This window comes from Bos indicus x Bos taurus, chromosome 24, assembly GCF_003369695.1.
Source record: "Bos indicus x Bos taurus breed Angus x Brahman F1 hybrid chromosome 24, Bos_hybrid_MaternalHap_v2.0, whole genome shotgun sequence".
Taxonomy (NCBI): domain Eukaryota; kingdom Metazoa; phylum Chordata; class Mammalia; order Artiodactyla; family Bovidae; genus Bos; species Bos indicus x Bos taurus.
The window spans coordinates 49,679,601-49,694,265 of record NC_040099.1 but is presented as its reverse complement, the minus strand read 5'-3'; the positions used below and the strand labels follow the sequence as shown (position 1 = coordinate 49,694,265).

The 14,665-nt window shown below is 52.3% G+C and overlaps 1 protein-coding gene across 2 annotated transcripts in view; it reads left to right on the top strand.

Annotated features, from left to right (window-relative positions):
• MYO5B (myosin VB) overlaps window positions 1–14,665 on the top strand; it is a 334,782-nt gene that overhangs the window by 260,193 nt on the left and 59,924 nt on the right. For both annotated transcript variants that reach the window (XM_027526146.1, XM_027526145.1), the window contains exons 17-21: window positions 1,332–1,418; window positions 1,890–2,001; window positions 7,103–7,314; window positions 9,251–9,407; window positions 10,481–10,720. In XM_027526146.1, the coding sequence (XP_027381947.1) occupies window positions 1,332–1,418; window positions 1,890–2,001; window positions 7,103–7,314; window positions 9,251–9,407; window positions 10,481–10,720 (808 nt within the window). The remainder of the gene's footprint in view (window positions 1–1,331; window positions 1,419–1,889; window positions 2,002–7,102; window positions 7,315–9,250; window positions 9,408–10,480; window positions 10,721–14,665) is intronic.

Genomic DNA, 14,665 nt, shown 5'->3' with positions numbered 1-14,665 from the left:
CCCCTCCAGGTGTGGATACTTGAGAAAATCCAGACCACGTCTGACTTTTTACTCCAGTGTCCTACTCAGTATAGGTGTTAGAATAAAAATGGGGTTTTCAGTACTAAACTTAGCACCTTAGGGTGGGTGAGTTGCTGAAGTCATGGCTTGTATCTCTAAAGACAAGAAGATAAAGTTCTTTATCTGTGTGATTTTTGGGCAGCTCTCATGACAGCAGCTCACGGCATGTGTGACCTTGTATGTTGTGCCAGCTGCTGTTCTCACTGCTTTCGTGGGCTGTTACACTTACTCTTCACACTCACCCTCTAAAAGGGACACTTCCACTCTCCCCACCTTAGAGAGGAGGATACTGCTGTACAAGGAGGTGTGTTACTTGCCCCAAATCACACATGCAGCTGTAAGTGACCACGTCATGATTCACACCCAGGTCTGCGTGGCCTGAAACTCCCCTTTTTAACTTGGGAGCCAACTCATGCTCGAGGTGCTAAGTGTATATGATTTGGCCACTGAGTTAAGACAGATGCCCCTGTCTATAGAAATAATAAGGGAAGGCTCTGCAGTTGTTGTTCGGTCGCTCAGTCATATCCAACTCTGCAACCCCATGGACTGCAGCATGCCAGGCTTCCCTGTCTTTCACTATGTCCCAGAGTTTGCTCAAACTTAAATCCGTCGAGTCGATGATGCCATCCAACCATCTCATCCTCTGTTGTCCCCTTCTCTTGCCTTCAGTCTTTCCCATCATCAGTGTCTTTTCCAGTGAGTTGGCTCTTCTCATCAGGTGGCCAAAGTATTGGAGCTTCAGTTTCAGCATCAGCCCTTCCAATGAATATTCAGGATTGATTTCCTTTAGGATTGACTGGTTTGATCTCCTTGCAGTCCAAGGAACTGTCAAGAGTCTTCTCCAGCACCACAGTTTGAAAGCATCAATTCTTTGGCACTCAGCCTTCTCGGTGGTCCAACTCTCACATCCATACATGACTATTGGAAAAACCATAGCTTTGACTATATGGACCTTTGTTAACAAAGTGATGTCTCTGCTTTTTAATACATTGTCTGGGCTCTGCAGAGGAGGCAGGAATGAGCTTGGGAGGGTGGACAGAGTGCAGGGGGGCAAATAAGAGGAGCAGTCCGGGTGAGGGTGAGAACGCGCACAGAACGGAGATGGCTCAGCTGTTTCCCGTCTGTCTTCTAGCCTGCGCTTGGCCCCTGGCCTTGAGCTCCCAGGCGCGCAATGCCTGTACCTCGGTGCAGGAAGGGGTGGTCTCTCTCTCTCTCCCCTGTTCTGTTTCTTTGCCGCTATGGCCTCTCATTGCTTGTCTTGTGTTTTGCAGTTTTAACCCAAAGAGAGCAGTGCAGCAGCTCCGAGCCTGCGGCGTATTGGAGACCATCCGGATCAGTGCGGCTGGCTACCCATCCAGGTACTGCACCCCCTGGGGCCCGCCTCCCCAGGGGACCCCCTTATGCACTGTCAGCCAGAGACAGAGCCTCCAAAAACGCTCCCCAACGCTGAGGGCTCAGGCAGGGAGCCGACAGACAAGAGAATCTCAGTTTGTCCTAGAAGTATGGGTGTCAAGAGTAACATCCTCCTGGACAGCTTTTCAGATTTCAGCTTGGTGTTGGTCTGGGCGGCGAGCTGGTCAGCCCTCCAAGCAGCAGAGCCTCCAAAATCCTTTTTCCTGTCAGTCCTCTAGGCGTGATTCTTTAACTCAGCTACATGCTGAAGTTCTCAGCATCGAGGGAGAACAAAACGCCCCATAACGTGTTTTGCTGCTCTGAGAAGGGCTTTGTGCTGGACGTGTTGACCCCCCGGGGCCCTGTCTGAGATCACCCAGGGCCCTTGTATGGCCGAGAGGCAGGACGTGTCCTTGACGCACCGGTTTTCTCTCCAGGTGGTCCTACCATGACTTCTTCAACCGGTATCGGGTGCTGGTCAAGAAGAGAGACCTTGCCAACTCAGACAAAAAGGCCATCTGCAGGTCTGTGCTGGAGAGCCTCATCAAGGTGAGCTGGGCACAGCCCTGACTCCAGCTCCAGGCGCGGTGCCCTGGCATTTGGGGTGGGGTGTTAACTGCCTCAGTGGTCCTCACCCCTCTTACCGAAACTGTCATCTGAGATGTTCATCCGTTTTCCTGCATCAGTGACTGTAAAGGAAAAGCCCCTTTTCCACCTGCCTGGAGACATTCCCAGCCTTTCCCACATAACAGGTTCCGTAGAAAATGAAATTGTTTATACAGTGCCCTAGGGGTCATGATAAGGCCCCAAGCTGCTGGCCCCGATCCCTGTGCTCCCCAAAGCCCGGGCTCCTCCGCTCGGCCTGCCTGCTGGCGCCAGTGAACCTGCGGGGCTCTGATCCGGAGCCCAATGCCGGGGCTCTGATCCGGAGCCCAAGCACGGTGGCCTGGAAGCCAGCCGAGGGGGAAATACCCGCGCCTCCCGTATCTTCCCCATCGCAGAGCCAGCCTCAGGCCCAACCTCAGATGCTTGTTTTAAATAAGACAGTGGATTTCATTTTATCTGAAACAACCTGAACTCGGCAGCTGACGCTTGGGGCTGGAGAATGACAGCCGAGCTCTTGGGGGTCTTTGATGAGGGGCAGATCCCTGTGTGTTTCTTGGTTTTAGAGTATTCAGGGATTACAGCAGAGTATGGTACTTAATGATCTCAATAAATGGTTAGATTACATCGAGAATCTTTCAGAAGGGAAGAGAATTGCATCAACTTAAAAAAAAATTAAGTATCGTATTGTTAGGAAAATCTGTTCATTTGGAGTATAGTTCATTGCCAGATGACCAAGTTTAAAATCGTAAGTTATTTTGTAAAAGTGACACAGTCACCCTCTGAGCACAATGTTGTCTTAGCAGCTCAAGACTGTAGCTATAGACAGTACAGAATGCTGGGCTAAACGTTCCGTAGAGAAACGAGGGTGGCAGTCTTCTTAACTGAAGGTTGCCTTTGGTCCGTTGGACTCTGGTTAATTGAGGTTTGTGCTGTGGAACATCTGCCAGTATCTACATTTCAACATCTCTTTCTACGTGGGTGAGAAAAATGTGTTCTGGGTCGGCTGAACCCTGGGTGAAAGGGAGCGTCAGGCGTCTTCCTCCTCTGTTGGCACCGGGAGCTGGCCTGTTTGTGTGGTCGAGTCTCGCAGCAGCCCGCTCAGCCCTGGGTCTAGCTCCTGCTTTCCCCGGGGCCATAGTTCCACTCTTCCTCTCCCTTCCCTGGTTTCCCCACGCTTCCAGTGGAACCGTTGCTCCCCACACAGAAGGCGATCTGGAGGGGCCTCAGATCAGACCAGCTGACTCAGCGTCCCCCACTGCACTCCCCTCCAGCCGGCAGGACCGAGGGCCGCCGTGCGGACCCGCTCCTTGATGCACTCGGGCCTCTGGTTCGACATCACCCAGCTTGCACGCTGACCCCGCCCTCCTGCCTTCCTCAGTCCAGCAGTCTCTGAGCCCCTGGTGTGCTGTCCTGTGCTCGAGATGTCTTTCCTCTCTTGCAGAGGATGGCCTTTGCATTGACACTCCCCCTGTCCTGTGCTTGAGATGTCTTTCCTCTCTTGCAGAGGACGGCCTTTGCATTGACACTCCCCCTAAGTTATGAGCCCTGAGCCTGACACATAGATGTCACTCACCAGGCATTTATGGAATGCATGAATGAACCAGTGAATCCCCTAAAGTATGTGAATAAGTGCTGTTTCCTCTGCCTGGAGTGCTTTCCCCACCTTTGTTGTGTCTGGCCAGGTTCTTGCCTTCTGAACTGAGCTCTAAAGTGCTTTCTGGTCCATGAAGCCCGTTCCTGGCTCCCCCAGATGGAGTTAGTCACTGGCCAACACTTCTCCACTTCTGTCTTCCATTATTGCGTTTCTCCCCTTGTATTGTAGTTAGGGGCTTGTTTGTCATTTCACCAGACAGTGAAACAACTGAATGGCCAGGGTCTCACTGTCGTCGTGTTCCCGGCACAGCCACTGGACATCACAGGAGCTCGAGTTTGTGCAGGTGGCTGCTTGGGTGACAGATGAGCTTGTCCCGATGAAACCTGCCACCAGTGGCTCACAGTCCCTGAGCCTTAGTACAAGTCAGACGTTTTTCTGTTTCACACACTCCATTTCATCTTCACGCTGCCTTAAGAGAAAGACACAAACATGACCCCCATTGCACAGATGAGGAAACTGAGGCAAAAACAGCTGATACACATGGCCCAAAGTGACTCAGGAGCCCCCACAACCTAAACCACGTCACCACTGAATCAGTCTGATTGATCAATCAGTGTCACGGTGCGTAATTGCCGTTCCTAGACAGGAGTGGGTTTCCCTGGTGGCTCAGACGGGAGAGTGTGCCTGCGATGCAGCAGACCTGGGTTTGATCCCTGGGTCGGGGAGATCACCCGGAGAAGGGAATGGCCACCCACTCCAGTTTTCTTGCTTGGAGAATCCCAGGGACGGAGGAAGGGGCCTGACCAACTACAGTCCATGGGGTCACAAAGAGACAGGGCTGAGCGTCTAACACTCTTCCACTTTTCAGACGTAATAGGGTTCAGTGTTCAGGACTCCCTTGGAAACCTTCTCTGTCTCTTCCCTTTGGGGGGACGCGGGGGCGCACCTTCTGGTCACTAGTGCTGCTAGTACTCCTGCTAAGTGACCTGAGACTTTAAGCGGTTGAGACTTGGCAAAGTCATCCGTTATACTAGAAGGGCACAGGCCAGCTCCCTGCACTTTCTGGGAAAGTACTAAGTAATACTAGGGCAGAGTGATTAGGAGAGAAGCCGTGATGAAGGGGCGTGTAGGCCTGGCAGCAGGCTGTTCGTCCAGGGGCAGCCAGGCGCGGGGGCTGAATCGTGAGGTTGCTCAGGAGTGGTGGTCTCCTGTGAGGAGTGTAGGAATCCCTCCATCATTAGCTTGAACGTGTTTTTTCTTTAACTCCACAAATGGGTATTGAGTTCTTGAATTCTTCCTATGTACTACCTTAGAGTGGTCAGTGAGAGTTACAAAGGAGCCGACTAGGGGGGCCCTGCCCCCCAGGACTGACGGTCATCTAGTGTAGTTACAGACGTCACTGGCCATCAGGAAAACCTGAACCTGCATCCTGACAGTGAAGGAGTGGATTAACGAGCTTCTGCTGGGAACCCAGGGAGCATGAGGAGATACATATGAGAGGAGTGTGAAGAGGAGGTGGTCCTACAAATGGGCATGATGCGATAAAGAGACCTCTGGCCGAGGAGTCCTGGGTCTTGGGTTCTATTCCTTGATGTTTTCAGTGAGACCTTTGGCAAGTCACCTCAACATTCTCGGCACCTGTGCCATAAGAGAGTGGCTTGGGATGGGCTGCTAAGATTTCTTCCTATCCCCTCGGTCTCTGATTATCAGAGAGGGTTTCTCAGGAGATGACCTCTGATCAGTATGTGGAAAGTATGGTCAGTTCTAGGGGTCAGAGAAAGCAGATGTCTGGGCGAGGAGGCGTGCCGCCATCAGGCTCATGGTGACAGGCGCACCGCTGGAGCCTTCAGAGAAATCCTCCTCCATACAAATGGTGGCTCTGCAGACCAGCCTGCCATTTCCCTGGTGGTTTCTTCCAGGATAGGAACTGGAGCCAGTGTACCATGGCCCCAGGGATACAACAGGCACTGCCCCGCCCCCCAGGCCATGACTCTGCTGAAGACCTAGTAGCCAGGCTTGTCCCCAAACTGTGAGGGTTGAGTCGCCAACCCGTCCTCACTGAGGAGTCTCCCCAGCCGGGGGATGATGAAGCCCAGGCCTCAGGCATCTCAAAGCTGCCCCGCCCAGCCCAGCCTTGGTTCCTCCTGGCATGAGCTGAGGCCCAAAGCAGAGGCAGGAATGAGAACCAGGCATGCAGCTCGCTCCTCCGTGCCTCGCCAGCACCCCAGCCATAGAAGGGACCGTCAGCAACGGCCCGGCTGGCTGCTGTGTCCCCAGCTCAGCCCCGGCGCAGGCCGCCTGGCTTACCTGTGCGTGGAACCCGGTTCCTGTTGGCTATACAGGGCTTGGCCATGACGAGTGTCGACTCAGCATGGTTTCAGAGCCGCTGGTCAACATGAAATATATATTTGTGTGTTTTCCTTACACCTTGGCTCATTATCTCCTTCTTATAATGGTCTTCATGCTCAGTGAGCAAAATTAGATGACGTGTGTTTACAAAGAGCACTCAGTTATCGTGGGCCACCTACTGAGTACTGTGCTGTAGCCCAGGCCTGTCCACACACGCACGCACGCACACACACACACACACACACGCACGCACACACACACACGCACACGCATGCATACACACACACTGCCGGGTCATCTTACCTTGTCCACTAGGGCAAGCATGGGAAGGGCCCCTAATTTTAACCTAAGTACATGTCGCTAAAGACAGTCACCATCTGTCTCAAGAAATAGTTCACAGCATAGTTAGACACCAGATAGAATGTACTTGGGGGTTATTCGCAATGTATGTGTAATTTCCCACACCTGCCTGCTTTCACTCCATTCAGGTCTTTGCTTGAACAGCCCCTCCGTTGAGATGCCTTCCTCCTTTAGCCTATTCAGCATCTGCATCCCATCCTCCAGCCCTCTTACTATGTTTCATGCACTCCATCTCATCTTCACACTGCCTTTAGAGAAAGATACAAACATGACCCCGGTTGCACAGATGAGGAAACTGAGGCATAAAGAGCTGATATAAACTGCCCAAAGTGACTCAGGAACCCCCACAACCTAAATCACATCACCACCGAGTCAGTCTTATTGATTAATCGATGTCACTGTGTGTAAATGTCACGGTGCACAAACCTCATGAAGCTTTGTTGTCTTCATAACCCTCAGCACTGCCTGAAATGTGCCGTGTCCTTGCCCGCTTGCCCAGATGCCCTCGCCGTGATGCCAGCTGCTGGCGGGCAGGCCTGCTTCTCACCACTGCGCTCGGTGTCTGAGCAGCAGTAGGGACGGGTCGGCGTCGGTCACACACCGACTCTTGAGCGGTTGTTTAAGGAGCCAGGGGCGCGTGAGACCCAGCAGGGAGATCGTGCGGGGGAGCAACTGGGGTGATGGGGTGCATTACTTGCCGCTCACGGGTGATGAACCAGCTCCCCTCCCTGCCTCGTCAAGGATCCTGACAAGTTCCAGTTTGGCCGCACCAAGATCTTCTTCCGGGCCGGCCAGGTGGCCTACCTGGAGAAGCTTCGGGCTGACAAGTTCCGGGCGGCCACCATCATGATCCAGAAAGCCGTGCGGGGCTGGCTGCAGAAGGTGAAGTACCGCAGGTTGAAGGGAGCCACCTTAATTCTGCAGAGGTACTGCCGAGGATACCTGGCCCGCAGGTGAGCCGGGGCACACCTGAGCTAGCGGTCGGTGCGGTGGGGCGCAGGGGGTGGGTGGGGGGTGGCGGGCAGGCCTGGCTCTGAGCTGGCTGGCCTCAATCAGCCCCTGTGGGTAAAGCGCCGTCCTCCGGGGCCCTGTCTATATCCAGCTTTCCCCCAGCAGCCGGGCCCCTCTCTCCTTCCCTTCTCACCTGAGCCAGTAGGTCTAGTTCCCAGGTCTCCTGTCTCCCCCAGTCTGTCCCCACCCACCAGTGCTAGCTTAGGACTGGCTGGTTTTCCAGCCAAACCTCCGTTTGCCCTTTGCTTAAACACTTAAATAAAACAATCCTCTTTCCACAAGAGAGATGAATTCAGCCTTTCTCTCACAGTTAACGTACACTCAGCTTCATGACTTATGCCACCGATTTCAGAATCCCTTAGGAGTTTGGTTAGGGCTGAATGAAAAGGCCAGGGGAGGTCCCTTCTATGAGCTGTTGCACTCAGCCAGCACGGGGAGAGGGAGGGGGAGACTTGTCTGACCACAAGCAGCTCCCTTGGGGCAAAGCCTGATGCCAGTGGGCTGCCCTGCCCCAGCCCAGCACCACACAAAAGAGGCTACTTTGCTGAAAACATCCCCTCCTAGTGATGTCGTTGGGTTGCTGAAGCCCTGAATCAGTATGAGCATCACCATGGAGATGGGCATAGAGGACACCCCCATCCCTTGCCGTGAGACCCACCCCCCAGGCTTTACATGGGTCATTAGATTTTGGACCCAGCCCTGGTTCAACATCAGTGACCTCTGCAGATCCCGGTTTTCTTGAAGAAGTGACAATAATCTCTAGGATGCCTTGCATTTGGAGGCCTAAGTTTCATAAGTGACTGCTCAGGCCTCTCTGCTTGAATACTGAAACAAGCCCAGAGCAGGCACCCACTGTACTGTAAAGTTAGAAGATTGTTCCGGCTCCCCCTCATGTCCTTGTTATAAGCTGTTTATCCAAGCAGAACCAGAGATAATGAATACTGTTAATTACCTGTGAACGGTTGAGAGGTGGTCTCTAGAACGAAAGCTACAGAAATGAGAGAGTTGTCAGTGGTATCCACACTAAGTTGTCATCCACAGTTAGGGCGTTGCTGAACACCCTGGGGCACAGGACTCTGTCCTGGGTAGTGGGATGGCCCGCGTTCTCCCTGCAGGGAGTTTGTATTCTAGAGAGAGTGTTCAGGGAGAGCTGCCAGGAGTCAGACTCATTTAAGCAAGCAGAGCAGGGCTGAGTGAGTTACCACCCACTCCAGAGTTGCGCTAGATGACGTCCAAGGTCCTTTCTAGCTTTTAATATTCTTAGTCTCTCGTTGAGCACTTGTTATGGGTCTGACACCAAACAGAGCCCTTGCAGGGGCTAAAAAGTGTTGGGCTGACTTTATGTCTGCCTTGAGGGGTGAGACGGGGAATGTAGAAATTAAACAGAGGGAAGTAGATGCCCATGTGCAGTGCATCCCCGGCAGAAAGGCTGAGAGGTGAGAAAGTAAAGAGAGGTCGCCACAGGCCTGAGAAGGTGACGTTCATTCAGCAGATACTTCCCATGCGCTGCTGTGCCAGGCCCTGTACTAGATGTAGGGGTACAAGGATGCTAAGACCCAGCCCCTGACCCCTCCGAGCCCGGTGAGGTCCAGGGACAGACCCGAGCGTGAACACGTGATGTCCTTGAGGGCTGCCCAGGTTATAGGAGAGGCTTTGTGGGTCAGGGAATGGACGGATGAGGATCAGAGTTGATCAGACTTTGAGTTGTAAATATGTGGCAAGAGTTTTTGGACAAGGTAGAGGAAGCCAGTTCTGTTCTAAGCTGTGTCTCAAGGCCGGTAACGGTGACACAAGTTGGCCTAGCCAGCAGGTGACCAGGCAGGGCTGAGGGGAAAGGGTTTGTGTTCACAAAGGGCCCACCGCTCTCTCCCTCCCCAGACTGGCCAAGCATCTGCGGAGGACCCGGGCGGCCGTGGTGCTCCAGAAGCAATACCGCATGCAGAGGGCCCGCCGGGCCTACCAGAGGGTCCGCAGGGCCGCCGTCGTCATCCAGGCCTTTGCTCGGGGCATGTTTGTGCGGAGAATCTACCACCAGGTGCGTAGCCGCCCCTGGGGACTCGGGCTGTGGACTCGGCCCTGAGCAGCAGCAGATGGCTTGGCACCAACCTTAGCACTTGTTGGGCACTTCTCACTGTTTTCTAAGGAATTTTGCAACTCTGCTCCCACCGAATCCTGACTGAAGTCTCATGAGGCACAGTGACTCAGGGTTCACCAGAGAGACAGAAGCCACAGGAGATGCATGTGTCCGTGTGGATAAGGTTTATTATGAGGAACTGACACATGTAGGTATGAAGGCTGAGCAGTTCTTGATGTACTGTGTACACACTGGAGACTCAAGAAACCCAGGGGAGTAACTCTCCCCGAGTCTGAAGGCCTGAGGACCAGGCAGTCTTGGTACAGTCCCAGTCCAAGGGCTAGAGGGCTGAAATGGTAAGGAATCTGCCTGCAATGCAGGAGACTCTGGTTCGATCCCTGGGTCAGGAAGACCCCCTGGAGAAGGGAATGGCAACCCACTCTAGTATTCTTGCTTGGAGAATCCCATGGACAGAGGAGCCTGGCATGCTACAGTCCTTGGGGTCACAAAGAGTCAGACACAACTGAGCGACTAACACTTTCATTCATTCTGCAAACATTTATTTTGCAGGGCATTATAGTGAGGACATTGATGATGCTTTAATTTTCTGAGTGGTTTTTTAACTATAGGAAAAAAGAAAGACCAAATTACAAGCCAAGTTAACTGTAAACCAGTAACCCAGTTGACAATCCCACACAACCGTCTCACTTCGCCTCCAGCTTACTGGCACCAGGAGCGGATCCACATCTGTTGAATGGGGGGCTATCAGCTGGATGATCTTTAAGCCCCTCTGAGGTTTTTTTTTTTTTTAGACTGTGGTTTCCTAGTGAGTTAAAAAATTAGAAATGAGGGTTTGACAGCTGCCACCGGACTTAGTTGCAACTTGTTCGTAAGACAGGCGGCCACCAAAGCCTCAAGTCAAAGGGCAGGGGTAGCTCGCCGACCTTGGCTCTCGCCTCCTGCGAGCTGTGCACGAGCCCCTGGCTCCCGCGGTGCAGCGCAGACCCACCAGGTGTGTGCTTGTCCCCTGCTAGGTCCTCAGGGAGCACAAGGCCACCGTCATCCAGAAGCACGTGCGGGGCTGGATGGCTCGCAGGCGCTTCCAGCGGCTGCGGGGTGCGGCCATTGTCATCCAGTGCGGCTTCCGGAGGCTCAAGGCCAAGCAGGCGCTGAAGGCCCTCAGGATCGAAGCGCGCTCCGCGGAGCACCTGAAGCGCCTCAACGTGGGCATGGAGAACAAGATTGTCCAGCTGCAGCGGAAGATCGATGACCAGGTCAGTGTCTCCACTCCCACCTGGGGGTTGGGGCCGGGGCGAGACTCCATGGGCATGTTTGAGAGAGACCCACCGCTTCCCCCGGGGAGCTCTCAATTGATCCCCATGCAGCTTCACGAGGCCATTATACGGGTAAGTGAAGTGTGGATCTGGAGCATCAAATACTTGGCCAAGATCACAGAATTAGGAAGTGCTAGAACCAGCACTCCAGCCCCGGTCTGCCTGATCCTGCAGCCATAACGAGGATGATGTTGGTTTCTTAACCCCAAATGTCACTAGAGAGTCAGTCCTTTCCTGCATCGTGGCTAAAATGGGTTTCCAGAGTTGAAAGCAGGCTCCTTGGGCTTGTGGGGTGTTAGTGACCTCAGGGCCAGGCTCCTGCAATGCCTAGAGGGTTTCTGGTGCCTCCTGAGAAAGAAAAGGCGAGGACGGAGGGAAGGAAGGGGGTGAACGTGCCCGGTGCAAGGGATGGAGAAAGAGAGAGCTGGCATTGCCTTGGCGGTCACTGGTTTTATTGTATCTAATCTACGCTGGGCACTTTTTAAAGCTTCTCATGATCCCAGTAGGGCAAGAAAATAAATGAGCCATTTTACACCTAAACCAGCTGCCCTAAATAGGAACCCCAAAGTAGTCAGATGTTACTGCCTCTCTGTTCTTGCAAAAAAAGACCAACCTTCCGGAGAAGGGACTGTCACCCTGGGTGTTTATCTCTGTGTGAGTCCCACGGGAGTCTCATTTGGCTCGGCTCCCTGGTGGAGAAGTGAGACAGAAAGCTCGCACAGGGTTGGCCCGCAGTGATAGGTCAGGTCAGGGAGGAAGTAACAACTGCTCAGAGCATCGGGAGTAGACAGGAAAAATGGCTCTCTGGGCTCAGCCATGTGGAAAACACAGGCGCACGGCGGACCTGTATCATTGCTGTCATCGCCATCATTCTTATTACTCTATGGCTATTGACGACTGGCCGGGAAAGACATTCGCATAGTCAAAGTGCCCCCATTAACTTTCTGAGCGAACAGTGTGGTCCGAGGAAGGAGCAGGCTTTGCGAGCACCATTGTTCCGTGCGTGGAGCCTTGTGTACTGGCCGCCTCTTCCAGCCATCAGTCCCTGTGTTGTCATTGCTGATTTTCGAAGTTAACTCAAGAGGTTAAAAATAAATCTAGTATTTTACACTCCACGTGCTGGAACATCAAAGAGAAGCAGATTTAAAAGACCTGTTTTTAAAAAGAGCTTTTTGCCTTAAGCTTCCTACTTGGCAAATATCTATGAGCAGTGGCTGGTGTTACCCTCCCTGGGCAGGGTGCCCTGTGTGCAGAGGGTGAGGAGAGAAGGCAGGGAGGGGGGAGTTAGGTTTTGTTTTCATATGTCCCTCCCCGTGTTGCTCAATTGTGTGCCAGGCACTCTCCTCACGTGTTAAGTCATTTAATCCTCACCACACCCTGTAAGATTTAACGTTATTCCCATTTTAATCTGAGGCACAGAGAGACCGAGTAGTCTACGAGGTCGCAAAGCTAGGAAGTGGCATGGTTAAGATTGAAACTTGGCAATTTGGTTCCAGAAAATGTTCTGCCACCTCCAGCCAAATTTGGGGATATCTGCATATTAGGAGATTCTTCAGACATGTGAGAATTCCTCAATCCAGGGAAGACGCTTAGCTTTGTTCTGAGTTCATTCTCGTGGAGAATGTCATCCTTGGACCAGCCAGTGTTTTGTAGTGGAGTGTGGGACCTGGTGTCAAAGAAGACGCATGGCTCTCTGTCTTGAGAGGAGTCATAAACAACCTGTGGAACCAGGACGTTAGAGTCTCGTTGTATTGCAGCCTCTTAGAAGGTGGGGCTCACCTTTTGTAAGCAAATGGGTTTCTGTTTTGTGTGTAATGCCTGGAGACAACTCAGGAGGCTGCTCCCCAACACACACAGATTCTTAGCCAGGAGGATAGGAGACACGCATGCCAGGAACGACATAGGTGAAAACATCCCCAAGTGTTTGGCAGAGTGGCCTGAGATCATGGACTCAGTCCCAGCTGGATGGAAGCCTGAGTCCTGTCTCAGTTATACTTGCCACCAGAGCTGACAGCTAGAGATTATGGCCAAATCTCTAACTGGGCCTTGAGTTCCTCGGAGGCTGCTGCTGCCGCCAAGTTGCTTCAGTCGTGTCCGACTCTGTGTGACCCCATAGATGGCAGCCCACCAGGCTCCCCCGTCCCTGGGATTCTCCAGGCAAGAACAATGGAGTGGGTTGCCATTTCCTTCTCCACTGCATCAAAGTGAAAAGTGAAAGTGAAGCCTTGCTCAGTCGTGTCCCACTCTTCGAGACCCCATGGACTGCAGCCTACCAGGCTCCTCCATCCATGGGATTTTCCAGGCAAGAGTACTGGAGTGGGTTGCCATTGCCTTCTCCAAGATCTTTAACTTCTAACTCAAAAATTCACTGATCCCATAAAGTGGTTCTCAACTCCAGGCTGCACTGTAGAATCACCAGGGGGCGCTTTTTAAAAAAGCGTCCCCACTGCCAAGAAGACAGCAAAGGAGGAAACTGCAGGCTAAATCCAGGGTGAGGTTAGGGCCCAAAAGTCAGGTCGAAGGTTTTGTGCACACAGCTGAAGAGACGATGTCGACTTGGCACCAAGTTCCCAAGCAAACAGGAAGAAGGAAATAGGATAACTTGAGAGCTACGGAAAGCGTTTAGAAGGGTTGGTGCTGTCCGTGGTGCTGAGACACTTTTCTGAGGGTGTTCATAACCTGTGATGTAATAAGCTACAGCCTTCACAGTATCCTTCAGCAGTAAGTGCAGTGATAGCTCCTGGGACGGTTTCTTGCAGTGTCCCTGGTGTAGGCCTGTGGTGTGACATTTTTTCAGCCCAAAATGGTATAACCTATGAACTTGACTCTTATCAGTTTGTCTTTATTCAAGCATATGTACAGTGAGATGGCCAGTTGAGCTTACAGTTTTGGGTTTTGTTTTTTTTTTTAATGAGGGTCAAGTTCCTTAGACATTTATAAGGCTATATTAAACTATTTTAATGGAAAAAATATGACACAAATGTATGGATTCAGTCAGTAGTCTTTTCAATCAATTTGATTCAGTATACTTCATATGCATTTGGTTAAATTAAAGTAGTTAATATTTTATGAGTCATGTACATCTGAAAAATTGTAGGGGCAAGTCACAGCTTTATGGCCTTCTATGCCTCAGTTTTTTCAACTGTGAAATAGGTGTATTAGTTAGCCTTGATTAGTAGGTGTATTAATCAGGAGTTGGTGATGGACAGGGAAGCCTGGCATGCTGCAGTCCATGGGGCTGCAAAGAGTTGGACATGACTGAATGACTGAACTGAACTGAATCAGCCTTACTATGTAGGACTCCTGTGAGGAGAGAATGAGTTGATAGATGTGCATCATGTAGCACGGTGCCCTTGAGCAGTGGATGCAGTGGATATCTGAGGAAGCCAAGGAGAACAGGGGTCCATGTGGAAATCCCCAGGCCCCCCAGTATCAGGACAAGGCCCACCCTGGTTCAGGACAGAGCTGCCCAGGTCTCGGGTCACACTGAGCAAGTTGGCTCCAGGGAGCCTGGCCTTCCTCCACAGGGAGGGTTTCCAGAGTCTTTGAGGGAAAGGACTGGCCCTCACCACTCCCGGTGCCAGGCTTGGCTGTACAGCTGTGGGCACCTGACGTGGACATCATGGTGTGAGGAGGAGGCAGGACGCTGTGAGGCCCTTCTGGGGTTTCCCTTTCTAAAATCATGCCTCCAGAACAGGAAATGTACAGCCACAGTGTGTCCCCAGCGATTACTTCTGGGTGCCGATGATGGTGAAATAAGGAGCTGTCCAAGGGCTGCCGTTAGGAATCTCCCACCCACACCCCTGTTGTCCGGTCTTTTCACCATTCCATTCTCTAGGGGACCATTCCACCCCAACCCAGGAGAAGAGGGTGACCCTTGTCAAG